The sequence below is a fragment of the Ictalurus furcatus genome, chromosome 3 (genome assembly GCF_023375685.1).
Source record: "Ictalurus furcatus strain D&B chromosome 3, Billie_1.0, whole genome shotgun sequence".
NCBI classification, from domain to species: domain Eukaryota; kingdom Metazoa; phylum Chordata; class Actinopteri; order Siluriformes; family Ictaluridae; genus Ictalurus; species Ictalurus furcatus.
This window is the reverse complement of record NC_071257.1, coordinates 24,005,595-24,031,935: the sequence shown is the minus strand read 5'-3', so window position 1 is coordinate 24,031,935 and position 26,341 is coordinate 24,005,595. Positions and strand designations below refer to the sequence as shown.

Genomic DNA, 26,341 nt, shown 5'->3' with positions numbered 1-26,341 from the left:
AGAAAGTAAGCTGAAGTATACTGATTAATACACTCGAGCACCACCCTTAAAAGGAAGTTTTGAAGCTTTTCTTCTATAACCACTACACACTGAGTGCAAAAAGATGAAGAGATGGAGATGAGCGAAACAAAGACTAGGCTGTTTTGAATTGCAGTATTCAGCTTTAGGTGAAAGGGAGAAATGCTGCATGAGAGCCCAGGGCAGTATTTACATGGCAACAATATGCAGGGCTCAACCCATCACTGGCAAAGAATACACAATCAGTTACAATAACAAGAAGACACAAAGCTCGCTGCACATTGTGAGCCTTCTTTGCTGCCACCCAGACATGATCTAGTAAAAAGGCCTGTGATATAAGAATAAACCATAGTAACATACTAGAAAGAGACCCTGGTTCCCACTGCAGCAGTATGAAATGGGTAGAGAGGATTGCTCAGGAATTCCTGTTTATATCAGTGTTTTTTGTAGAGATGGCAAAAATAACTAAACAGTTGATCAGAAGAATAATATTAGCTGATTGAATTTTCGGCATTGGAGAATACAAGCTCCAACACATAGCACCCTCTACTGAACAGATCACAACAATGCACAAGTGGTCAAGCTGATCTGAGCTGTGTCCCAGTCCTGCTGACTTTCCTGCATTACTCAGACATGCAAATCACCTACATCTGTTTAGAGCACAAAGGGAGGTTGAAAGGTACCTACAGTTGGCCTTCTTAACACTGTAGGAACTTTGCCAGTGATATAACATGTAAAGTATGACCTTTTCTACATAACACATAAATCATACCAAGAAAGGTCGACAAAGGATTAGGATGGACACCTCTTGTTTATATAAACCACTTTCTGTCTGTCTGGGATGGTCATAAATGCCCACTGAAACCCCTGAGGTTATCTGCAAGACCAATGACCAGGATGACCACCACACACCCAAGACTCCAGGCCTTTCTATACCAATGGGGAGCAGAGCCATTAAAGATAAGACTGGCCCTCCATGAAGACAATGGGATAGAAAGTGATCCAAACCTCTGGTGTTAGATCACCAAAAACACTTTTCTTTCAAACACATCAAACCTGAACATTGCTCAGGAGATTTATAACATTCTTTCCCATATACTGTAGTGTTTGGGTGATAATTACACGCTCCATGAATGTGTAATCCCTGACCTGCCTTATCACACTTCAGTATAAACTCCAGAAAGTCATAAAAATCTGTGAGTTAGGCATTATATTTTTATCCACCTAGATCTCTGATCATCAACTGCAGAGTCATGTTTTTGACACTTAATTCTGGCTGAACCTGTCTCGATTTCAGCCAGGCCTCCATCATTGCAAGACATAGATGCAGGATAACTTCAGACCTTGAGTCAAAAAAAGCCTTGTCCAGGATCTCTGGACATGCTAACACAACTATGGCTATGGCTGGACCTTCTGCGCGATTCCCACTGTGTCCACAAAGCATCAAAAGCCTTCTGCCATAATCCCTGGAGAAGCAGATGCAACACTATGACAAGACATTCAGCACAATCTCTGCTGAACTGTGCCACACTGAGGACTCTTTCTCTGCGATCCTCCACTGATGCAACAGCTGACTAAGCTGAAGAAAGAATATGGCGCAACTGCAACACTACCTAGAGGATGCGGTCCACCCAAAGTAAATGATCGAGTAAGGAGGGCTTTAATCAGAGATGCAACCCTCTGATGAAACCAAAACTTTGGTGGAAACCTAATACTGATCATCACCCTGAGAACACTATCCTTACATGAAGCATGGTGGTGATAGCATCATGTTGGTGATAGCATCATGTTGATTGGATGCCTTTTTTTTTAATCAGGAGGGACTGGGAAACTGGTAAGGGTTGAAGGTTGGAAGGAAGAAGTAGGAGGGAGTCAAATACCTGTTCCAGTCTGCAAGAGGGTGTGGTGGAGATTCAGCTTCCAACTGCCAAAGCTTGATACTGAAATAATCCAAAACCAAGAAGGTCTATGTGTTACAATGGCACAGTCAAAGCCCAGTCCTCAATCAGATTTTAAAATCCGTGGCAAGACTTGAACATTCACTGTTCAAAAATAGTCTCTATCCAATCTGCATAGCTTGTTGTTAGACATAGTTTAAATCAAATGATAAAATTCCCAATCAAGTCCATTTCAATTCCAAGTTGTAACATTACAAAATGTGGAGAAGTACAAGAAAGGGAAGGTGGGCATGAATCATTATGCAAAGCACTATAGCTATCTAGGACTAAGTAAATTCCATGCACAGATGGAGCAGTTGTAAACTTAAAACCAAATCTGAACGTAGCAGTACTTTATTACTCCTGTGGACATATTTACACATCTTCATCTGCACCTTCTTTGCTATTTCGAAGAGGAAATTGCATCAGAGCAAACAAAGTCTAAAGTCATGTTGACTCGATCCCATGGGCCTCAAATGTCATCTAACATTATTCCCTTGAGTATTAGAAGTCCTGTGATTTCAGCCATCACAACAATCTCAGAAAGTTAATACAAGCTTGTTGTTACAAATGTGAATGTTTAATGTGAGCAGCATACATTATGATTAATTCGACCTTTGCTAAAGTTGACTAACAAAACACTTAAGTGTGAATGCCTAGCATGTAATTATTAAAAAGGCAAGGACCATGTGTTTATTCAGCGAAATAAAACAAGCCAACAGAAAAGAATCAGTATATCATATAAAAAGATTAGATATGAAACAGTTCATAAAAACAAAGCAATTGTACTGAAAATAAAAAGAAACATTGTAAATAATCCTTCATGTCTTAGGCACTTGTGGCCCTTAAAATTGATGGTGACCACTGACACTCTCAGCTGCAATACAACACTTTCCAAACTGCAAAATGAGATATTATAATGAGTGGAGTACATAATCGTATAAAAGGATCTCAGAGTACCTTTCCATTAAAAACATATTTTAAAAAAAGACAGAACCTTCCTCATAAATAAAGGTTCACATACATCCTTCTACACTGCAATAAACTATTATATAAAACAAGATTTTAAGTGAAATTAGTGCATGGTGTTGCTATAAATGAATGTAACAGGGACATTGTCAAGCAATAATACAGTGAGGTGGTTATAAATATCGCTATGCAGAAATCTTGAATAAACTGTTCATCATGGCTTTAGGCTTGTAGGCAATAAGATGTATTGCAAGTTCTCTCCATCAAAATATTATTGTCCCATATGAGCACCACAAGGTAAAAAAGGCAAATATAAAAAATAAAAATAAAAAAAAGAACAATTGTAATAAAACATCTCTAACTCTCCTTGCACTTCCATGTGTACAAACCATATACTGAAAGTATTCATTTATTATGGCGTTTAGAACCGTAACAGGCCATCTCCCTTCATGGCAAACTTTGCTCTATTTAACTTGCACACTGTTCCACATTGCAAAACTAAAAAAAAACAAAAACAACAAAAACAACAAAAAAAAAGCACACACAAGGACACGCACACATTCTGACAAGCAACTATACGCACAACAACTTCAAGTCCATTAGCTGAGCATTGAATGCAGAGTCCAGCATGTTTCAGGAGCCACATCGTGGGTTTTGCCCCAGTTGGGGTTGGATTGTCCTGCGCCAGAAGAGGTGAAAGATCAAATTCAAAGATCGTACCCCTTGAAGATCATCTGAGGCTCCAGAAATAAAGAAGGAGAACTCAGGGTAGAAAAGAGACAGAGCTGAAGATTAAAAGAATAAACAGGCCATTGAAATTGAATGGTCAACAGCATGTCCTTTAATGCCATGGTTAAGGCAGATAGAAGCCTCTGGGGTCCTCACACTTACACACACACACACTCACACATACATTGCCCTGATATCAACATCCCTGTTTGTCACTCATACACACTTGCTCCCTGAAATGTGTGGGACCCAGTCTCAGTGAGTCTGTGATTGTAGCAGAGCAGAACAGGATAGCCGTGGCTCCACCACACTGGAAGTAGGAGCAGATGAAGTCCTCACACCTTGCTGTCCAATGGAATGTCTCCCAGAACCTGGATTAGCTCACTGAATGATGGCCGCTCTTTGAGACTGGGAGCCCAGCACCGACTCATCAGTTTGTAGACTTTAGAAGGACAGACCTCAGGAGCAGAAAGCTTCAGCGTGCCAGCTTGAAGGCCTGGAACAGAAACACATTCTTCACCTTCACACAAAGACACTGTATGGCCATGCATTGATAGAGACACTGACAAAAGCAAAAAACAAAAATAGATGTAAGATGAGGTCTATATATGTAACAACATGCACACATCGCTAATGCGTAATCATTTGTGTTCGCACCTTCGAGTATGTCCTCATGGCTCAGCGAGGAGTACGGCAGCTCACCATGGCTGAACACTTCCCACATCAGCACGCCAAAAGCCCACACATCAGATTTGGTGGAAAAGTCATTTTCAAAGACAGACTCTGCAGGTAGCCAGCGCAAAGGGATCCAATTCTGCCTGTAGTGGTAGTACTCACTGAGGGAGAGAAGAAAAGAACAGAGGAATGCAATACAATAATGCAATTCATTAGTGCTTGGTAACATTTTTACAAAACACTTATGCCAGTGCAGCACCTTTAAATACACTATATGGCCATAAGTATGTGGACACCTAACCGTCTCACCCATATGTGCTTTTTGAACATCCAGATTTAGTCTCCCTTTGCTGTTATAATAACCTCCACTCTTCTGGGGAGGCTTTCTACTAGATTTTGTAGCATGGCTGTGGGGATTTGCCCATTTAGCCACACGAGCATTAGTGAGGTCAGGCATTGATGTCGGACGAAGGGTGCAGTCAGAGTTCCAGTTAATCCCAGTGGTGTTCAGTGGGGTTGAGATCAGGGCCCAGTGCAGGCCACTCAAGTTCTTACAAACCAACCTTGGCAAACCATGTCTTCATGGACTTCGCTTTGTGCACAGGGGCACTGTCATGCTGGAACATGTTTGGGCCCCATAGTTCCAGTGAAGGGTAGCTGTAATTCTACAGCATACAAAGAACATCCTATACAATTGTGTTCTTCCAACCACATACAGTATATGGGTGTGATGGTCAGGTGTCCACAAACGTTTGGCCATATAGTGTACATTACGAAACAATTTCCATGTGAAACAGGTGAAACGTTTCCTCTCACTGGTTGCTCATGTGATATAATTGCAGACTTCTGCGTTTTGTGGTTTCTAAGCCATGTTTGGACCAAACAGATTTAAGTGTGTTATATATTTGAAATGTGTGTGGGGATAAGGATGAGAACAGGATGCATAAAATTAGGAAACCAGTACGATCGATGGTAAACAGATTACCATGACAGCCCTGTTGTAAACACATTTACACATTGGGTGTGGGCAGTGTAATATAATAGGTTCGCTCCAGCCTGTCAGAATGTTTGCTATGTAAAGCCGCACTTTAGGACTCTCTCTAGCAGCGTAGTCTGACAATGTTCTTAAGATACAAAGACAGCTGTCTTTGTAATATTTGAATGTTAACATTGAATGAGAGTAGAGGGAGAAAAATATTTAATAATAGCCAATTAGACCTTAAATACACCCACAGCTGTAAAGAAAAACAATGTAAACATGTGTCATCACTCTGCATGTTGTGGTAGACACCTGTTGTAGACGTCTTTGCTCAGGCCAAGTGCAGAAATCTTGACATGTCTCTCTCCACTAATTAGGCAGTTCCGGGTCGCCAGGTCTTTATGGACAAAACGCTGGTTGGACAAATGCTCCATCCCAGCAGCCACTTGGGCACAGATGGACACCTAAAGAAAGACAGAGTGGCAGAGAGCAGGTAAGAGAGAGAGAGGTGAAACTTGAAAAATTGAAGACTTAAAATGGACTTGAGAATCTATTTTCACAACAGCAATCTCATTGCTGCATACAAAGTCTAACAAATTCACTGACTTACTTTGGTTTTGGTACTGATAGGCTGCGGTTTGAGATTCTCATCTTTGCTTCTTGATATCCTCAAGAATTGTTTGAGATCGCCCTGAAAAAAAAAAGAAGATCATGAGACATGCATTATATATTTAGAATATTTTTATGTCATTCTCTAGGACCTTATTACTTTCTATGTATAACATTGAACTATATGTGGATATGGTATTCAGATAACAATAAACAAGTGTTAATGCCAGTTCTAAATATGATCATATCTGGCAGACCCACCTTTGGAGCTGGACACGTTTGCGCTAAGTTTGGATGCCAGCAAAGTGCAAGCATCCAACAGTAACACAGTAAAAATGCTAAGCTTTTTGGAAACTGTCAGTGGTGAAAAAGTCTTGGCTAATGCTTATTCTAGAGAAACTCGAACTGACATAATGTGAGAGATGAGTGAGATTTGAATAATCTGCAGCTACAAAGCAAAAAATTATGTCAAGTGTTATTGAAACTACAGTATCAAGCTCATATACAGTTATTGCTATCCATATTACACATGTAGGGTCATGCAATTAAAAAGGCTGGCTTTTATTTACCAGGTCTATATATTCCAGGATCATGTAATGAGGTTCTGTGTCTTTGCAGAGGCCAAGCAGGCGCACAATGTTGGTGTGATTCAGTTTACTGAACATGTCAACCTGCCGCCTGAACTCAGCCTGCGAGAGTTCGTCCCTGCTCAGAAGACTCTTCACTAGAACCACAGTCTGTTCTTCACCTTCCACAATCCCCCGTGCTTTGGCCAACAGCACCTCACCAAACTCCCCTTTGCCTGCATGCATACACACACACACAAAATCAGACATAAAGGTGATTCAGATGATTACATCATTCATAAGGCAGATGATTAAGATGATTACTGTAACTGTAGTGTGGAACACCATAAGCCCTGCATCTTACTCTGATCCAGGGATTTGGCAACATGAACAAGCTCTCAACAATCTGGTCATCAGTGGCAATGTGTTCGCACATAGCAGAATATACAAGAAATTTTAGGTGTCACCAAAGCACTCATCTAAGAACCAAATACACCGCATCAACGTCACCAAGAAGTTCATAAGAACCCTGCAGGATGTGCAAGTGACATGATGAGAAGACACTGCGTCTGACCATCGTCTGTGTGTGGCTGAAACTGAAACTGAAGAACTGGATTGGAAGACCAATACAATGGCAGAAATACAACACAGGACTTCCAAATGATGCATATATGCTTCAAGAAGAAGTTTTTCAGGAAAAGATACCCGTGACAAAAAATGCAAGAAGTACTAGGCCAAAAAAAACCCATACAACACACAGAGTCCCCGTTTCATCTCAGCAGGGACACTCCAGTAAATTAACAAGCATAAAAAATAAAGCAGTAGCAAACAACAGTCAAAGCAAATCAGAAAAGTCACATGAATTGTACGCAGAAGTCAATTAAGCAGCAAGGAAAGGTATCAGAGCTGACAAGAACAATTACACTGAGGGCAAGGAAACAAGAAATTTTAAACACTACAAAAAGAAATTCAAGTAAGTAGAGCAAGCCAGAGAGACCAAAGAAAGACAAAGGAGAAAAATATTAACAGGAGATTAAGGAACTCCTAAAAGGATCTGTGCCACAAAAGCCACCAGAAATACCACCAGTTCACAGGGACCCGCCCATAGACTGTGACAAGCCAACAATGAAAGATATATAGAAAGCTATCAAACAGCTCAGGAATAGCCAGGCAGCAGGACCTGATAAAGTTCCTGCAGAAGCACTTAAGGCAGACCCACAAACCATCGTGGACATACTTTATCCCCAGTTTGAGAAGGTCTGGAAAAAGCAGCATGTGCCATCAGACTGTTAGGACGGCTACCTTATCAAAATCCATAAGGATGATGGGTGATCAATTCAGAGACGGCTCCTGCACACACCAGATCACCACACTGCACTGAAAAGTCAGTGCAGGGGAACCACCCTCACTACTGCATGCCAGCTTTGTTGACTATGAAAAGACGTTTGACAGTGTAGACATGACAAGTCTGTTCATGTGTTATGGTATATCTACCAAAACTGTCAACATTATCAACCAGTCATAATGGAGGGTGGAAGCTGTCATCAGTATCATTGACAAGCAGGGAGGCACAGATGCCGAAGCAACAACTGGCCAAACAAGAGCAGCAAGAGCAGCCTTCCTGCAACTAAAGATAATCTGGGACTGCAAGGAACTGACTCTCTGCACCAACGTCTGATTGTTCAACATCATGTCAGATCAGGAGTAGAGATCTTGTGATCCACAGTTTCAACTACCAAACAGCTCCAGACCTTCATCAGTATCTGTTGGGAGAACCCTACAAATCCAACAAAGGGCCCAACATCATTAAAAATGAATATCTGTAGTGGAGGAATAAACAACATCTGTGGGAAGGAAGAAAAGCTGCACAAGACATCATGTAAGGATTGACCACATGCTCTGCAAGTGTCACCAGGCACACCCTCACCTGGAATCCCCAAGGTAAGCAAAAATAACAATGACCAAGCAATATCTGGCATCAAGAAAAGGAGGCAAACATTAAGAAACTGGGCTACTCCTAGGGCTAGCCGGAAAGAAGGGTCCAAGACATGGCTAGAGGAACCTGGTCAACTAGGTTGAAAAATGAATTGCGGTCATTCAGTTCACACTGCACATACCTGTGATGTCCACAAGTCCAGGTGTCCCTAGTGTATGTTTCAGGGTTCAAAAGGATGCCAAAGGATTCCCTCGAGGAGCTTCATATCAAAAAATGTCGGCTAATTGAGCATGTAGATGAAGTGGTTTAAGAATATGTTTTATAGTTTCTGTGTCACATAAGATGCAACCCTAATTCTGCTAAGTGACATGTTAAATTAACAACTTAAGATGGGTCAAGACCCCTTTAAATATCTTTCTTTGCAAGTGTTGTTGCAGGTTTCTCTCTGCCCTGAGCAATCCCATCAGCAGTGAACTGTCCTGCCCAATATCGCTTAGCAATAAGAGACCACTGGTGAGTCCACATCAATGTGGGCTTCCCCAAAGGGCATATAAAGCCTTTTGAGCAGCCTTTTGAACCTCAAAATAAGAACTAGGACACCGTCTGGCCTTGTGGCTCTCATGGGCACTCACAAAAATAGACCGCAAGATCAGAAGTGCACCATTTGGGACAATGTGTGTGACAGTGGCCTGTATGCATTTGCTTGTGTGGAAGAGAGATACTTTACCTAATGTAGTGATGGTCTGTAAGTCTGCTCTGGGGAAGTGGAACTTGTCTGTGTTGCTATGGTGTTTTTCAGCTGTAGACACAGTCTCTAGATTAGTAAGAGCCACTTCTTCCTGGATCTCAGCTGTAGTTTGGCCGTTGTGCTGCATAGCGCCTCCTAGTAGGCATTACACAAAGGTGTATTATTTTACACAGAGCCCTGTGGATCTCTAGCATGATATCGTCACGTTAGAAAGTCTATATAAATATCAGAACTTTTCAACTATCAGTATATTTTACCTGTGTCAGTGTTGAGCAAATGGAGCAAAATGAATGAAATAGTATGTACTTTCAGTATGATTAATCATGAACATAAATATCAGTAAGCAATATCAGTACTTCTGTGCAAACACCAACATGTCATGTTTTTTTTTTTTAAATATATGACAATTATTTTCAAGGAATTGATTTGAGTGCACAGACTGGTTGAAATGCAACAGATTCACGGCATTCTTTTAAGAAACACTGGAGAGCTGAAAAGTGCATGGGTCATAAGTATTTAAATTCACATATTCATAAAGGGTTAACATGTTGATTTTTGTCTAGTGACTTTTTTTTTGGTGGAACCATGCAGAAAACTTTGGTCTTCAAACATGCTGACATGAATATCCTTTATTGGATCATCTTGCTCTTTTCTTTAATCATGGGCTTTATAGCCACCCTTCACTATCTCTTTACAGATTTGCATGATCACTCCAAGGCGCAATGCAGCTGTGGATGGCCTTAATCCTCCTAAATAAAACAAAATACCTATAGTTTCCTATAGTGTACAGTGCACCTATTATAGTTTTTCAAATATTACTTTTCATGTAATGTATTATAGAGCTGTTTGTGAATGTAAAAAGTCTGTTTCAAAGTTTAAAAAATCAAAGCACGTGACAGAGTTATTGACTCCAAAAGAAGGAACCGATTCCGAACAGCTGAAACGAGTCGTTAGTAATTCCAGACTTACTTCCTACACAAACCTACTAGGTCTTCATTAGCTGCTCACTGACAGCGGTAGACCAATCACGACAGACTGGGACATCTGACCAATCAGAGCAGAGTATGCTCTCTGAAAGGAGGAGTTTAGAATGAATCTTTTAGAACGGATCATTTAACGATTCGTTTTTGACACTGGGAAAAAAAGGTCATGCTGCAATTTAAATTATGAGCACATTAAAGTGTTTTTTGACCTTGGATGCATGTAAATCTATTGTATGAGACCTCTAAAACAAAATTACGCAGTGTCAAAACCATAATAAGTGCACTTTAACACTGATTCATTCATAACCACACGATGGCAGCATTTCTCACTTTTAAACATCCTACAGCAGTCTGAGAACTTAATTATCCGAGGATATTTCTTTACATGGCTTCTGCCCTTCAGGAGCATGAGTAATAGAGTCACATGTGTTACATTAGACTAAAAAATCTACAGAAAGCTCCAGATACAAGGTTGGATGCACACGTGGTTCATGTAAAGAAGAGTAATCGCTCCACCACACACATCCAGGTTCAGACTCACACACACACACACACAAACCATTAAGGCACTCCATCTCCGGCTCTTCCCCATCCTGTCCCTTCTGCAGTCTCTTGGCATTGCGTCTCTTCTTGCAGTAGAACATAAGGCCGAGCACGGCGATGATGTAGGCAACAGCTGCCCCCACAGACAGGCCAATGGTTTGGATCATCTTATATGGTGTTTTCCCCTCATCACTGTCACGATCATGCTTTGGCTTCTCTGAAGTGAGAGCAGAAGAAAGAGTTTCATTGTCTAACAGCAGATGCTCTTCGAACTTAAAGCCTACAGGGCCACAAAGCATCCTGTTTTCCTATTTTCTTACCCACAACATGTGCTCGAGAATAATAAAAAAACAACAACACTAATTTGAATTTTGGAATATAAGAAGTTCAGTGTTGCTGGTAGGAGTTAAGGTATATCAGGTTTGCTGGGCTACGTGCCAACACAGAATACAACATGGAGTTTACCACATCTAAACATCGATAATAAATGTCTTTAGAGAGATTTTGACAATAAACACTTCCAGACACACTGAATGGCTGCACAGTATTTCATTCCATTAAGTAAATGAAAGTTAAAGTTGCCTGATGATGAGTATACAAAATCTCATTCTGTGTGAATGTATTCCCATCCTATAAATGGAAATGGTAAATGGTCTGCACTTATATAGCACTTTTTTCCAAAGCTTTACACTGGTTCTCATTCACCCATTCACACACACACTCATACACCAGCGGTAGCACAGCTGCCATGCAAGGCGCTAACTTGCCATCAGGAGCAACTTGGGTTTCAGCGTCTTGCCCACGGACACTTCGGTATGTAGAGTATTTGGGCCGGGAATCGAACCGCCAACCCTACGATTAGTGGACAACCCGCTCTACCACCTGAGCCACAGCCGCCCCTCATATGAATTCGATATGCAATATCAAATTGCTGTGTAATATTTAAATAATCAGTGATCTGATTTTCAATGATTTCAATGATCAGTGATCATTTTTTACCATTTCCTCTTCATTTCTATAGTGAAAGATTGATTATACAGTAGTTGTTACACCACGGCCCTCCCTAATTTAGTTTTGGCCAATTCCTACCCACCAGTTTGGTATCTCCTATCGTATGACAGCTACCAACCAGGGAGGGTGAAAGCTATCATGTTCCTCTAAGACACGTAAAGCCAGCCAACCGCATCTGTTCGAACGGCTGTTCATGCTGCAATCGTGGACTGGCTTAACACACTATTCAACCCCTTCCATGTGCACAAGCTCACAGACGCTCATAATTGGCTAGTGTCTCTCTGATTGATAGGGGAGAGAGAGTAAGCCACCCCTTTTACCCAGAGAGCACAGCCAATTGTTCTCTCTTGGACACCAGGCCATGGATGGCTATGGTATCGCCTGGCTTTTCTGCTTTTCTGTTGCGCCACTTGGGAGCCCCACTCTCTCGGCATAACCATTGGGAAATTGCTCTAGCCTAAGAGGAATAAAACACTTCTGAATTATTTTCACACATCGACGCACATCACTGTCTTAAGGTATAATATCTTGTACACTATTATACTATGGTAACTCCTTCCTTTCAATACTGTCTACAGTTACAGTATGAGAACAGTCCACATGTGATGCATGTGAGGCATGCACTTTATTTGTCTCATGTTCATATGATATTCTCTTCTTCACATATTGGGGTTGTTGGGGTCAGAGCGCAGGGTCAACCATGATACAGCGCCCTTGGAGCAGAGAGGGTTAAGGGCCTTGCTCAAGGGCCCAACAGTGTCAGCCCTCAACCATATGATCAATAACCCAGAGCCTTAACCATTGAGCCACCACAGCCCAGATGTGTATCCATCATGTGCACAAGCCACTTCAGAATTCATCGATAGAGTCCGGCTAAATTGTAGTGACTCATTGAGCCGCCATGCATGTGAGTGTGTGTTCTTACCTACGACGTAGAGCTGTGCAACTCGATGTCTGATGCCACAGCTGTTACCAGCGATACAAGTGTACTTTCCTGTGTCAGCAGTAGTGACATCACTAATGATCAGAGAACCATTGGGCAACTCTTGAAATCTGAGAAAGCAAAAGACAGAAAGTAAAGAGAATAAATAAAGACAGAATAATGTAATAAACTGGCGAGGTAGATGAGTTAGGTCTCTTAGAACAAACAACTATCTATATGTGACAGATCAGGAGTTACAAAAAGAATATTTTACATAGTAGTGGTCCACAAAGTGTAAGCAAATAAAATCAATCAGATATAGACCTGGTGTTGCTGACAGACAGCGCTTTGTCTTTGACTATCCACTGGATGTAGGGCTGTGGATCTCCTGTAGCCTGGCAGTGCATTGTCGCCGTGTGACCCTGATACACTGTAGTGTACTCCGGTTCCACCTTAAACTCTGTATACACTGAGAAACAATGACACAATATGAAACTATGGACTATTGTGTAAAGCCAAGAATGATTTGAAAGCAATGTGGTGGTGTAATGGGCTGGTACTGTAGTCTTAGTCTGGCTTGGTATCAGACAAGTAGTTCTTTCACTCTGGTGTGATTAAATAGGTGTGAAAAAAGAATGCTACAAAGAACACGCAGTCACGTCAGTTCCCATCATCGTACATCCACTCCAGCAGAGGTGTCACACTCTGGAGTATTAACTGCTGACATTATCACTATTTCATTCAGCATACTCGTTTAGCCAAACTGCTTTTACACATTTGACTGGAAGTTTTCATCCTTCTTGGTTTCTGAGAAAAATGTACTATAAAAATCATTTTTTTCCCTACAAAACAGACGACACAGCCTAAATATTACAGACACAGCATCCAGGTTAGCAGTTAACATTATTAAATGTGTTTTATCAAGGTGTCTAAGTTTCATTGAAGTTTTATTTAAGGCATGAGATGCTCAACTTACTATCAGTCATGAAGGTAAGTGTCACTGGAAAAACATTCACAAGTTCTAAAAACAGAACGTTTGAACGTTCCACATAAGCTGGAAATGCTATAAAAAGGCTTTAAGTAGAGCAGTACCAACAATAATTCAGAAATGAAATAAACATGCAGGAAAAGAACCTGCCAAAGGATGGAAGAAAAATAACTGGAAAAACTCTCTGAGAGATTTGCAAAAATCTGAAACAAACAGCAGGAGACATGGAAAAGTCTTTAGTGGTAAGTGGAATAAAGTCTGCATTACATCACATCCACAAATATTATAATGACTGTTTTAATATCATTTTTAAAAGCTTTTTTGGCCATTTTGTTACCTTGGTTACTAGAAGAAACATCTGTAAAAATAAGTTACTTCGACTAAACTGCCTATCACTTTTACACTTTCACTGCAAAGCTATTATGTTTATCTCCATCTTGCCTTGTTGATTCTTGACCTTGGACTGTCCTCCTTTACAGATTATCTTTCTATGAAACATTCATTATTACTTGGAAACACAATTTTGGATTCTGGATGTTGAATTTGTTGTTTGGGGCTTTGGATTTTGTCATCCTCGATGTTGTACTGCTGCTTTTTTTAATCGAGAATTATTGTGCACAGAAATTCACACTCGAGTAATCGTTTCAGTTCATCTCACCTCCTACAGTAAGAGAGACATAGGCTCTGATCTCTCCCTGTGGACGGTTACTGGCTACACAAGTGTAGTTCCCCGCATCACTCCGTGTCACTTTCTCAAACTGCAGAGTCCCATTGATTTGCTTTACATGAGCAGGGATAGCGCTACCATCTACAGAAAAGAGACGGAGAAGATGAGAGGAGTGAACATAATCCTCATAATGTAACAGCACAGAAGTGAAAACCGGTAAGGCGAACAACATTTCTATAAACACAAACCTATTGCCTTGTTTCTTTGCAAACTTCAAACACAAGCCATGTCTCTCTCACCTGCTTTGGTCCAGTGTATAGTAGGAGTCTCTCGTCCCGTAGCAGAGCACTGAACGTTGGCTTCTTTATCCAGCTGTAGACACTGAGGGGACTGGGGAGCAGGGGTGAACTTCAGCTTCTCTGGAACACACACACACACACACACACACACACACACACACACACACACACACACACTGTACATAAGCAACAAGAAGGTGGGAGTTGGTGTGCCTTAACGTTGATTAATGGCTCTATATTAGCATCTGGCTAATTGCTAGAAAAACAGAACAAAACACTGCATTAAGATTTTATGATGCAGTTTATACACTCAGTGGTTGTGTGAAAGTGAGGCAAAGTGAGCAGGCTCTTTGGGGAACATCTGCATTAGAGGAAGACTACAACTGAATTACTCACATGCGCACACTAGTCAGGATATAAAACTCAGACACAGCCACACCAGACAGAGATCTGGACCACTCAGCAAGTACGACATAACAACAAGGTGAGGCATCCATCTAGGCAAGGTGATGGAGATGGAGGATAATACAGTGTGTAATGGATTTATCAGACATATCTGTGACCTGAGAGTGCCACCATCTCAACACTGCAGAAGAAAACCAAGGTGTATAGAAAGACTGTTGACTTTGGAGAAACAAGCAAAGAGAAGACACACACACACACACACACATACACACACACACACACTCACCAAGTACGTAGACCTTGGCCTGTCCATTTAGGATACCACTTGCAGTCTTGCAAACGCAGTTATAGACCAGTCCATCGTATACCTCCACACTGTTTATCCTCAAAGTCCCATTTGGGAATAGTTTATATTGAGATTTCTGCAGATAGACACAAAAATGATGATAATTAGTATAATCTTTCAATTCATCTTCAGTAACCACTTTATATGTGCAGGGTTGTGGTGGATCCTGAGCATATCCCAGGAACACTGGACGTGAGGCGGAAATACACCCTGAATAGGATGCCGGGGAATTGCCAGGCATCACGCACACACATTCACATACTCATTCACACCTAGGGGCAATTTAGCATAGTCAATCCACCTACTGGCATGTTTTTGGGGAGGTGGGAGGAAAGCCGGAGAACCCAGAGGAAAACCCAGACAGACATGAGAACAAGCAACACTCTGGACAAACAGTAACCCAAGCTATTATTACTGTTGTTGTCAACACTAATGAAATATACTATCAGTACAACTGCATATCATGTATATACTCAAACAGAATGAATTCAGAAACAATTCATGCTTTTAACTCTAAAGGCCATATCTGTGCTTTCTTATACGGCACCTGATACATATTTATTACGTTTTATCAGCAACCTTGAAGTAAACTAAATCCACTCGAGTCACATTACATCAAATCACCTTCTAATGAATTGCTCTAAACTGGAGAAATAACAACTCCCAAAACACTGAATACTCTCTCTATTAATGATGATGATCTTAGTCTTACGCTGCACTGAGACAGCTGAGCTCTTAACATATTAAAACTGAAGAAACATTCATTAAACTCTGGAAACTGCATAATATGCATGATGCCAGGATGTAAATAATAAATTCCAACTGAGGCGTATCTTTCATTAGAACCTTTAGATTATTATAGTTAATAACCACATTTATACCGTGGTCTGTCTGAATACTCGATTCTGATTGGCTGGAAGATGTGCGTTCAAACCGTTGAATTCACAGGTATTCCCAGTCGGTTTAATCACTGGTCTGAATTAATGTGCTGCCTATAAACAATCATAACCATAGTTACATACAGTTACAGGTGTATACAGAATGAGACAGCTATTGAATGGGGAGAATTCAGTTATTAGTAGTTAAACCTCAATGCTTCATATTTAGTAGAGATGCGGCACAGACGCAGGTAATTCACACATGCACTCTTTCTCTCTCTCTCTCTCTCTCTCTCTCTCTCTTTGTCATAACTATTTATTATAATTAATTCAAATAAATCTAATCGTATCGCAATACTTTATCCCTGTCTATGATTAACCGTTATTTTGATACTTTTAGTCAAATTTTGTACTCCAAACATCACAACGACAACTTTAACTTGTCAATGCTGGCAACTGTCCATGTTATAAGTGGGATAATCCACGGCTAGTTGTGCGTTCCACAATATTAATGCGTTCCACCGCTTTGTTTCTTCTTTGCCTCCACGCCGCGCGTTAAAATAGTGTAATGCACACCTAGCCTTGGATTATCCCTTGCTAATGGAACAAAATCAGTCAAATTTCACAGAATGTCAGAATGCATTTGAAATGATTTTGTCTCTATAAAATATCAGCTATGAATGAAGAAGAGTTCGGCAGTATTTAACACAAAGAAGCAACCTATAATTAAACCAGAAGAATGAAACGTTCTCAGAATACGAGTCTGACCTCCTCGCTGATCTCCTGCATGTTGCGGTACCAGGTAACCTGGGCAGGGGGCGTGGCCTGGATGCGACAGTGCAGGTACCCAGGCTGCCCCTCCTCCATCTCAGTGTCCTGGGGTCTATTGACCCATTCCGGGGGACCTGGGGGGCAGAGAGATGATGTTCAACTATGTTTATTTGCATAGCTAACGGAATAGAAGGCAACACTCTCAGAATTACTATTACTTCTTTTAAAAAGCACACAGATAGTTATAAGTCACTGTATTAAAATTTGTCCATTCTCACCAGCCACGGTGACGGTGACTTCCTGTCGCCTCTGACCCGCCTTATTCTGTGCCATGCACACATACGTTCCTGAGTCTCCAACCGCAGCGGGATTAAAGATCAGGTCTATGTCCTGTTGGTGCACCCGGCCCTTGGTGGGCACTCGGGCACCATCCTTCTCCCACCACACCACAGGCTTGGGGTGACCATGCGGAGGGACACACGATATCCTTTCCATGTTGTTAGCAGAGAAGTACCTGAACAACCTGCCACCCATATCTTCGATCTCTGGAATAGGCAGAAGGAAGAAAGATTGAGAGAGACATCTGACAATAATTCAATCGACTTCACATACATGCAACAAAAATGTAACAAACTGTCTACATCACTGCATTCTGAAGTCATTCATCAGCATGTTGAAATAATTCAGCTACAGGTAATGTAGCTGTTGGATTGAAAGTTCAGCAGTATAGCAGCTTAACTTTGCCCTTAAACCCATTACTCTGGTACAGAATAATTCAGAGTAACCCACAGGAAGATCAAACAGGGATTAGCATCTATTAAACTCTGTCAGTTCCTGCAGCTTTAGAGATCATTCTGAATAATTATGTTCTCCTGTAATTATGTACTCAGCATTGCCCTGTAGTGATTGTCACTTTAAGGTGATTATTATGCAATAATGTGTGCTTTTGGTGGTAGGGAAATCTAGGTGTGTGTGTGTGTGTGTGTGTGTCAGATGGAAATCCATCTAAGCCTTCAGAGAAGATCTAAGGTTTTCTCTGAACCGAAAATCTAAAATGACCATATCTGTTTTCCCCCCATGAAATTCTCACGCTTGTACTGCATCTCTGAAAGTAGTCGTTAATTTCTGAAATTTCTGTAAACAAAAATCTTACCATTGTGAAAATTACCGTATCACTATTTCAGCAGTTCTCAAAATGGGGTCCATGATGCATAGCTGTGAGTTTTATTGTTAAATTTGTAGAAATCACAACCAGTCATTGTCAGAGTTCTATTTATTATTGAGTCCATATAGCCTGGGTGCACTCCAAAACTCAATGACTGAAAAAACAAGTAGGCTTATAAATAATATCAATGTGGATGATGGAAATTTCAAGAATCAAAAGCTCAAATAAATATAAATATTATATTATTGTACATATTTAGCCTAATAGAGGGCATGGTGGGGTTGCCTCGCACCTCCAGGGTCAGGGGTTCGATTCCCACCTCCGCCCTGTATGCGTGGATTTTGCACGTTCTCCCCGTGCTGCGGGGGTTTCCTCCGGGTACTCCGGTTTCCTCCCCCAGTCCAAAGACCTGCATTGTAACATTTCCGAATTGTCTGTAGTGTGTGAATGTGTGTGCGATTGTGCCCTGTGATGGGTTGTGATGGGTTGGCACCCCGTCCAGAGAACCCCCTTTTTTGTGCCCTGAGCTCCCTGGGATAGGTTCCACACTCCCCCGCGTATGAAAAATAGATGGATGGATGCATTTAGGCCTAATAATTGAATAGCCACATTAAGTTCAGAGGTGGTCCATGAAATGTACATTACAGTTAAAAGGGTCCTTGGCTGTAAAACCTCAAAACCCTCGAGCACCTATGAGAGACTCAGTGAGACTCAGTGAGAGAATTGGAGCTGAAATGTCAAAGAGGCAATTTAAAGACTGAGATAATTGGCTGTTGTTCATGAGTGTTAGTAAAGGTGTGAGTGAAAAACTGAGTTAATTATATGTTCTGAGGGAGTGTGTGTGTGTGTGTGTGTGTGTGTGTGTGTATATGAGAAATGTTAGCTCTTACCTGCGATGTGCAGAGTGGCTTCTACATTCACCTGCCTATCAGTTCCATAGCGAACCACACAAGTGTAGCGGCCTGTATTCCGAGGCTTCACCTGAGTGATGCGTAGAGTGCCGTTATCATACACTATAACCCTGAAATACACACACACACACACACCCACACACACGCACGGAATGGTTAAAAACAGATTGCTGATTGTAGAATCATGCCTACATCTTCCACGCAAGTTTCATGACTGCTTTAAAGAGTCATAGTTATAGAAATTAGAAAAATATCTTCTAAAGCATTTGGGTGAAGTCCTGCTTTAAGTAAGTAAATAAGTAAATAAGTAGTAAGTAAGCAAGCAAGCAAGAAAGTAAGTAAGCAAGCAAGAAAATAATTAAATAAGTAAGTAAGTAAGTAAATAAATACAGACAGAAAGAGGTATTAAAGAAAATCTTTGAGAGCCTCTCTGTGTTTTTCTCTTTTATCTCAGTAATAACACTTTTACTGATTAAACTAAATCTCTCGGCTGTAAGTGACCTTGGAGACCCCATGTGCAGGAACATGCAGCTCCAGTGCCAAAAGCAACATTAAAACCTGAATGTAATTAGTATAATGCGGTTCCTCTGAGCAGTCCTGTGCCGAGTTTTTGAAACAGCACGAGAGGAAACTGACAGGAACAGTGTGTTTCTACATGAATAAAAGCATTGTTGTTGGTGACAAAATACACACAGACGTCCATACATACAGCACACTCTCACAACCTTCTGCCGAAGCTGCTGCATCTCCAGAAAAATGACGATAAGAAAAGACATTTAAAAAATGGGTCTGTCTACCTTTGGTCATTCGGTTTTCATTTCCAAAGGAGATTTTTTAAAAATGAACAACAAGAGTTATTTCTATCATATATTAATAATCAAAAACAAAACAACGGAAAATGTGCCAGTTTCCCGTTTCAGCACAAAAAAAAGAAATTCGCAAGAAAACAAAACAGAAAAATATCAATGCATTATGCATATTACATGGAGAGATGATAGTGGAAGTTGACGCTCACGTAGCCATATTACACAGGAAGTTGGCACTATTTAGCATACGCCCTAAAATAGCTTAGCTGGAGATTAATTGACAATGTCCTTGAAACCATACTCTAATATAATTACATTTACGGCTTTTGGCAGATGCCCTTACACAGAGCGACTTACATTTATCTCATTTATACAACTGAGCAATTCAGGGTTAAGGGCCTTGCTCAAGGGCCAAACAGTGGTAGATTGGCAGTGCTGGGGCTTGAACTCCTGAGCTTCTGATCAGTAACCCAGAGCCTTTAACCACTGAGCCACCACTGCCCCATATATATAATAAATATTTTTTAAAAAGTTACCAAAAAAAAAAAAAAAAGGTCTGTCATCTTTGCTAATATCAGATTACATGATCCAAGAATATGGGGAAACAGTGGGATTTTCCACAAGAATGAAGTTGTTCACTCAGAATTCGGGCACCGCTACAAAATGGCCAACACCCTACAGTATATAGTACATTATAAAGGAGACAGGGAGTGGTTTCAGACACAGCATGAGGTCCAATAATTATGACAAATACGCCTTCATCGTTTTTTCGACCATGTTGTCCCAGTCTAGAAAATATTACAAATATTAAAATAAAAGATATACCAAGGCCTTTCTTGTAGCTCCTAAATATTTTGAAACATCTTTCCACATTCCACAACAACATTCTAATTATGCATCTCTTGCTTCACGACAAATCAAAGGGGAATCGCTGAGTGCGCTTCTGTTGTGGTAACAGACGAGGCAGGTAATCTACCTCATGTGGTAATTACTGAAATTACAAGAATTTCTACTCAACTGTACTCTGCGCTGTTTGTGTCGATTATTTTATATGGCAACGCTCAAGCTCACGTTGGTGTTGAGGACAGGCAACATCAGCGTTAGATATTTCTGCTTAACATGATGTTTAATTAGTTGTAGACAAATACTACTATTACTGTGGTAGCTTTCAGTGCATTCCGGGTTTTCCTTGTTGGAAATTCGTAATTGTGGTAATACGAACATGGTGGGAATGAACAGGTAAGTCTGTATTGTTGTCTGTTACCATGATAACAGAGGCACACCCGTGATTTTCCTATGAGCTATGTGAAATGTACACGCAGCGATGGACAAACTAGGTTAATTAATAAATCAGATACACTAATTAATCAAACTAGACAGGAATTCTACCATCTTATCTCAATGATAGCTTTTTATATTTCTTGCGGAAAACCCCACTGTCTCCCAAAATTCATGGACCATGTACTCTGATATTAACGAAAACGATAGATCTTTTTTGCCATATCTAAAATTACATTAGAGTAAGGTTTCAAGTACATTGTCAAATTAATCTCCAGCTAAGCTATTTTAGGGCGTATGCTAAATGGTTCCAACTTCCTGTGTAATACGGCTACGTGTACGTGGGCGTCAACTTCCGCTATCATCTCTTCGTGTAATATGCATAATGCATTGAAAATTCAAGACATTTTTCTGTTTTGTTTTCTTGCGATGCAATTTTTTCGAGCAGGAAAGAATAAACAGGAAAATGGTATGCTTTTCTGTTGTTTTGTTTCGGATTATTAATAGATGATTGAAATAACACTTGTTGTTCATTTTTTTTAAAAACCTCTTTTGGAACTGAAAATTGAATGACCAAAAGGTACAAGGACCAAAATGAAGTGAAAGAACTGAAAAGAAGGCAAAGAGACAAAGAAAAGAAAAAAGAGGAAAATAGAAAAAAGAGAATAAAGAAATGAGAAAAAGGCAAAAAGAAAGAAAAAAGAAAGGAAAAAATGAAAAATGGGTGGCTAAAAAGGTATAAAAGAAAACGTAATACAAGTGATATTTAAAACAAAAAAGAAAAAGAAAAGAAAAGAAAAAGGCAAAAAAAGAAAAAACAAAAAAGGAAAGGAAAATTTGAGAAAGAAAAAACCAAAAAGGGAAAAGAATCGCTAAAATGTGTAAAAGAAAACAGAATGCAAGAAAAAAAACAGTAAACACAAAAGAAACAATGAAAAGAAAAAAGGGGGAAAAGAAAAGAAATGGAAACCGATAAAAGAAAAAAAATGTGAGTAAAAGAAAAAAAGAGTGAAAAGAAAAGAAAAAACAGAAGAAAAGAAAAAAGTGAAACAAAAAGTGAACAGAATTGAAAATAAATGAAAACAAAAGAAATTAAGAAAAGGTGAATGGAAAAGAAAAAGAAAAAAGGAGACAAGAGAAGAGAAGAGAAGAGGATGGGACTGTGACTGACCGTGGCTTGTTGATAACAGGCTCGGACTCGTGGAGCCATTCTATAACAGGTGGAGGTTTGGCGGAGAACTGACAGTGAAACACAGCCTCTTCATTCCTGAACACCACCTGATCCTCCGGAGCCACCACCACTCGAGGAATCGTCTTATCTGTGACACAGAGACAGATGGAGTAGTGGAGTGTGTGTGTGTGGGTGTGTGTATATGCGCTGGCATTTATATGATGTTACCATCAGCAGGGACACAAGACAAAGAGGGACAGATTGGGAGAGGTAGATGAAATCATCTAATCTTTGAAATATTTACAGACACAGCTCATAGCTTGTGTTATTAAAGGCTGCTGACAGCAGTGAAGAGTCCCTCAGTGCCCAGAATCAGAAACTCACCTTCATCTCACTAAACTAGGTCAGAGTACAGAGGAGTAATACACCCACTCCTTCCATCAGGATGTTAGTCAGGCTCTTAATAAAACCACTCTCACACACACACACACACACACATGCGTGCACACACAACTGAAAATATTAATCTCCTTGAATTTCCACTCACAGTCTTCAGATTTTACACAGAATCATCAAAAAAACAAAACACATCCAGTGATCACCAGTTCAGCTGTTGGAAATGTCTTGCTGATGAGAGAAGTCAGAGGATAAACGGCCAGACTGGTTCAAGCTGAAAGTGTACAGTAAATCAAATAAGCACTCTTTACAGCCATGGTGATCAGAAAAGTAGCTCAGAACACACAACACGCCAAACCTTAAAGCAGATAAGCTACATCAGCAGAAGACCACATCAGGTTCCACTCCTGTCGGCCAAGAACAGGAACCTGAGGCTACAGTGGACACAGACGCACCCAAACTGGACACTTCAACTGCCCAGTTCCAGTGAATGTGTGCCCAATGTAGCCTCAGGTTCCCTAACACAAGCTTATAGCTGGTTTATGATTGTGTGTGTATGGAGCATCACAGATGAAGACCTGCTGAAGAAGTGTGACCACTAGACAGTACAGAACAGCAGGGGGAATATAGGGAACAGAAAAACAAGGACTGGTTAAGGGTGATGCAAACCAACTTCACAGCATCAGACCTGTCATCCCACATACACACACAAAACCCCAGTCAAATGTACACAACAGATTCATAGCAGGGGAGGGCAATAGGGGAAAAAAGTATCACTATCACTGAAGACATTTCCACAACACACTGCTGGTCTTATGAAATGAACAGAAAGCAAAAAGACAAAGAAAAAGGGAAAAGAGAGAGAAAATAAGGAAATAAACAGTGGGGGAAAAAAATGTAAAAAGACAAGCAAACGAATAAAAAAAAGGCAAAACGAAAGAAAACCTAAATGTTAAACCTAAAATTTAACCTGAGACCATTTCGGAAAACTTGTTTCAGTTAAATTGTTGAAATTATTATATTTACTATGTAAGGGATAATCCATGGCTAGGAGTGCATTACACAATTTTGTGGAGGAAGAGAACCGCCCAGCGCGACGCCTCTGTGGTGTTCATTAAAATCACGTAACGCACACTTAGCCATGGATTATCCCGTGTCTACCAGGGTCACTTGCCAGCACTGACAAGTTAAATGTGTCATTGATGTTTGCAGTGCAAAATGTGACTGAGAGGATAAAAATAACGGTTCATTTCCGTTAGTTATTTTATATGCGGATTATCAGATCTAGAATTCTGCCCGCTCTTAATCATAGACAGAGATAAAGTAGTGTGATAAGACTTATTTGAATGAATTATAATAAATAGTTATTAGAGAGACAGAGAGAAAGATTTTGAGAGAGAGAGAGAGAGATTGTGTGTGTGTGTGAGAGAGAGAGAAATTGTGAGAGAGATTGTGAGAGAGAGAGAGAGAGAGAGATTGTGTGTGTGAGAGAGAGAGAGATTGTGTGTGTGTGTGTGTGTGTGTGTGTGAATTACCTGCGTCTGTGCTGCGTCTCTACTAATAACGAAGCTGTGAGTTGAACTACTGTATGCAACTGTATGTTACTATGGTTACAGTTGTTTATAGGCAGCGCATTAATTTAGACCGGTGATTAAACTGACTGGAAAAATCTGTGCATTATACAGTTTGAATGCACACCTTCCAGCCAATCAGAATCGATTATTCAAACAGAGCCCATGAGAATCATTTAACAAAGGAGGACTACTTGTTACTAAACTTTATCAAACTCAACGTTACAAAAGAATACTGTAAAAATATGTACTTATAATGGAATTATTATTCACTATAAATATAATAAAACTCATATCTGTCCACACCTATAATGTTGAGGGTGAAGTTGGAGTTGCTGCAGAGTTGGCCGGCTCCGTTGCGTGCGCAGCAGCTATACGTGCCCGAATCTCCAGGGACAGGATTTCTCAGAGTGATGCTTCTCTCCTTAACAGATAGCAATACTCCATCTTTGTACCACTTACTGTTCGGCCTGCCCGGTGAGAAAAACAGACTTTACACTCCGAGGACATTTGACAGAGGACATACATTAAATAGTTCCACAAAGCTCAAATAATACAGTCAAAGGCACTGTGTCAGTATTATAACATGATTCACATATTTAAGATTCATGCTTCTGGGGGAAGAATAATACACTAATATGTTCGCTTAGAATCATTTAACTGTTGCAGTTCGGTGTTTTATAAAAGAATAGAGACAGAGTGACCGAGAATGAGAAAAAAAAAGATGCCACTGGCTCACCTCGGGTGTCCATCAATCTGACACTGTAATACGATTTGTTCAGCATCATCGATCTCCTCCACAGAGGCAGGTTCTTTCAGAGTCACCGGGCCGCTGTCAAGCCCTGAGGTGAGAGATGAAGTACGTTACAGGAATGCAAACAGATCACACGCTAAAATGTAAATGGATCTGGCTGTGAGGAGTTATGAGATATCTGCGTCCAACACGGGGGTGCGAGGCACACAGGAGTCCACAAAGACGAGTCAAAACCAAACCAAGCCAAGGCCCAGAGACAACAACAACAACAACAACAACAACAACAACAACAAAACCCACGAAATCAGGAAAAGAATACCAGACATGAAGTCCAGAGTAATTTGCACTCTCGTTCATATTGAAAAACAAAACCCAGCAGAGATTAGTTAGACATTTGAGAAAATCATGAAAGCACCTGGAAGTACCAGGGGATTGCAGAAGTACAGAGCTCCATTAAGAAAATATCAGCCAAGCATTAGCGTAAGGAGGAGTCATTGCCTGTGATTTCTTTACACATAAATGCACATTTTAAACTTTGTTTTTGCTTGTTTTTGTTGTTGTTGTTGTATTATGATGAATTTGCTATCGCCATTTGTCTTTCTGATGAACCCTGGCAGTAGGTTACTACTGTATGCATGTTACCAATAGGCTCACTTAATAATCCATTTTCCATACTGCTTATTCTACACAGGGTCATGGGGAGCCTGGAGCCTGTCCCAGGGAACTCAGTACACAAGGCGGGGGACACCCCCCCGCATTACACAGTCGCGCACACATTCACACTACAGACAGTTTGGAAATGCCAATCCGCCTACAATGCATGCTATTGACATATTACTGTCTTTCCCAAATAAATGAGAATAAATGCAGACATCACTTTAGTCACTGTTCTCACTGAAAAACAGCCTGTTGAGTAAACACAATAATGAAACCTCTCGTCATCTTGATCCAAAATGAATGTGAACGGGTCCTTTTCAGCAATTTTTATAAATGCCACAGAACAGTGAGGATGTTAACTGTCTAACTCAGGGGTGTCCAATCTTATCCGCCAGTGTGCCGGTGTGGGTGCAGGTTTTCATTCCAATCAAGCAGGAGCCACACCTGATTCCACCTGTTTAATCAGTCGATCTGGGCTTTCAACAGGCTCAGGTATGGCTCCTGCTTGGTTGGAATGAAAACCTGCACCCACACCGACCCTTTCCAGAAAAGATTGGACACCCTCGATCTGACTATATCATGCTGTACATCTGCCTGGAAGCCCTCAGGATGTTTTTCCACTCAGTTATTCGGGTTTTTCTTTCCTTGCAGTT

General features: G+C 40.6%; 1 protein-coding gene across 1 annotated transcript in view; it reads right to left on the bottom strand.

Annotated features, from left to right (window-relative positions):
* Positions 1-2,619: 2,619 nt before the first annotated feature.
* Positions 2,620-26,341, bottom strand: part of ptk7b (protein tyrosine kinase 7b) — a 125,317-nt gene continuing 101,595 nt past the window's right edge. Inside the window, exons 3-20 of the mRNA XM_053621652.1 lie at positions 25,017-25,119; positions 24,584-24,747; positions 22,311-22,458; positions 19,035-19,165; positions 17,258-17,524; positions 16,977-17,113; positions 15,271-15,406; positions 14,580-14,699; positions 14,272-14,421; positions 12,950-13,094; positions 12,629-12,756; positions 10,709-10,909; positions 9,146-9,301; positions 6,486-6,718; positions 5,918-5,998; positions 5,620-5,771; positions 4,311-4,489; positions 2,620-4,149 (exon numbers count right to left, since the gene is read on the bottom strand). Of these exons, the coding sequence (XP_053477627.1) occupies positions 3,989-4,149; positions 4,311-4,489; positions 5,620-5,771; positions 5,918-5,998; positions 6,486-6,718; positions 9,146-9,301; positions 10,709-10,909; positions 12,629-12,756; positions 12,950-13,094; positions 14,272-14,421; positions 14,580-14,699; positions 15,271-15,406; positions 16,977-17,113; positions 17,258-17,524; positions 19,035-19,165; positions 22,311-22,458; positions 24,584-24,747; positions 25,017-25,119 (2,792 nt within the window). The 3' untranslated portion in view covers positions 2,620-3,988. The remainder of the gene's footprint in view (positions 4,150-4,310; positions 4,490-5,619; positions 5,772-5,917; positions 5,999-6,485; positions 6,719-9,145; positions 9,302-10,708; positions 10,910-12,628; positions 12,757-12,949; positions 13,095-14,271; positions 14,422-14,579; positions 14,700-15,270; positions 15,407-16,976; positions 17,114-17,257; positions 17,525-19,034; positions 19,166-22,310; positions 22,459-24,583; positions 24,748-25,016; positions 25,120-26,341) is intronic.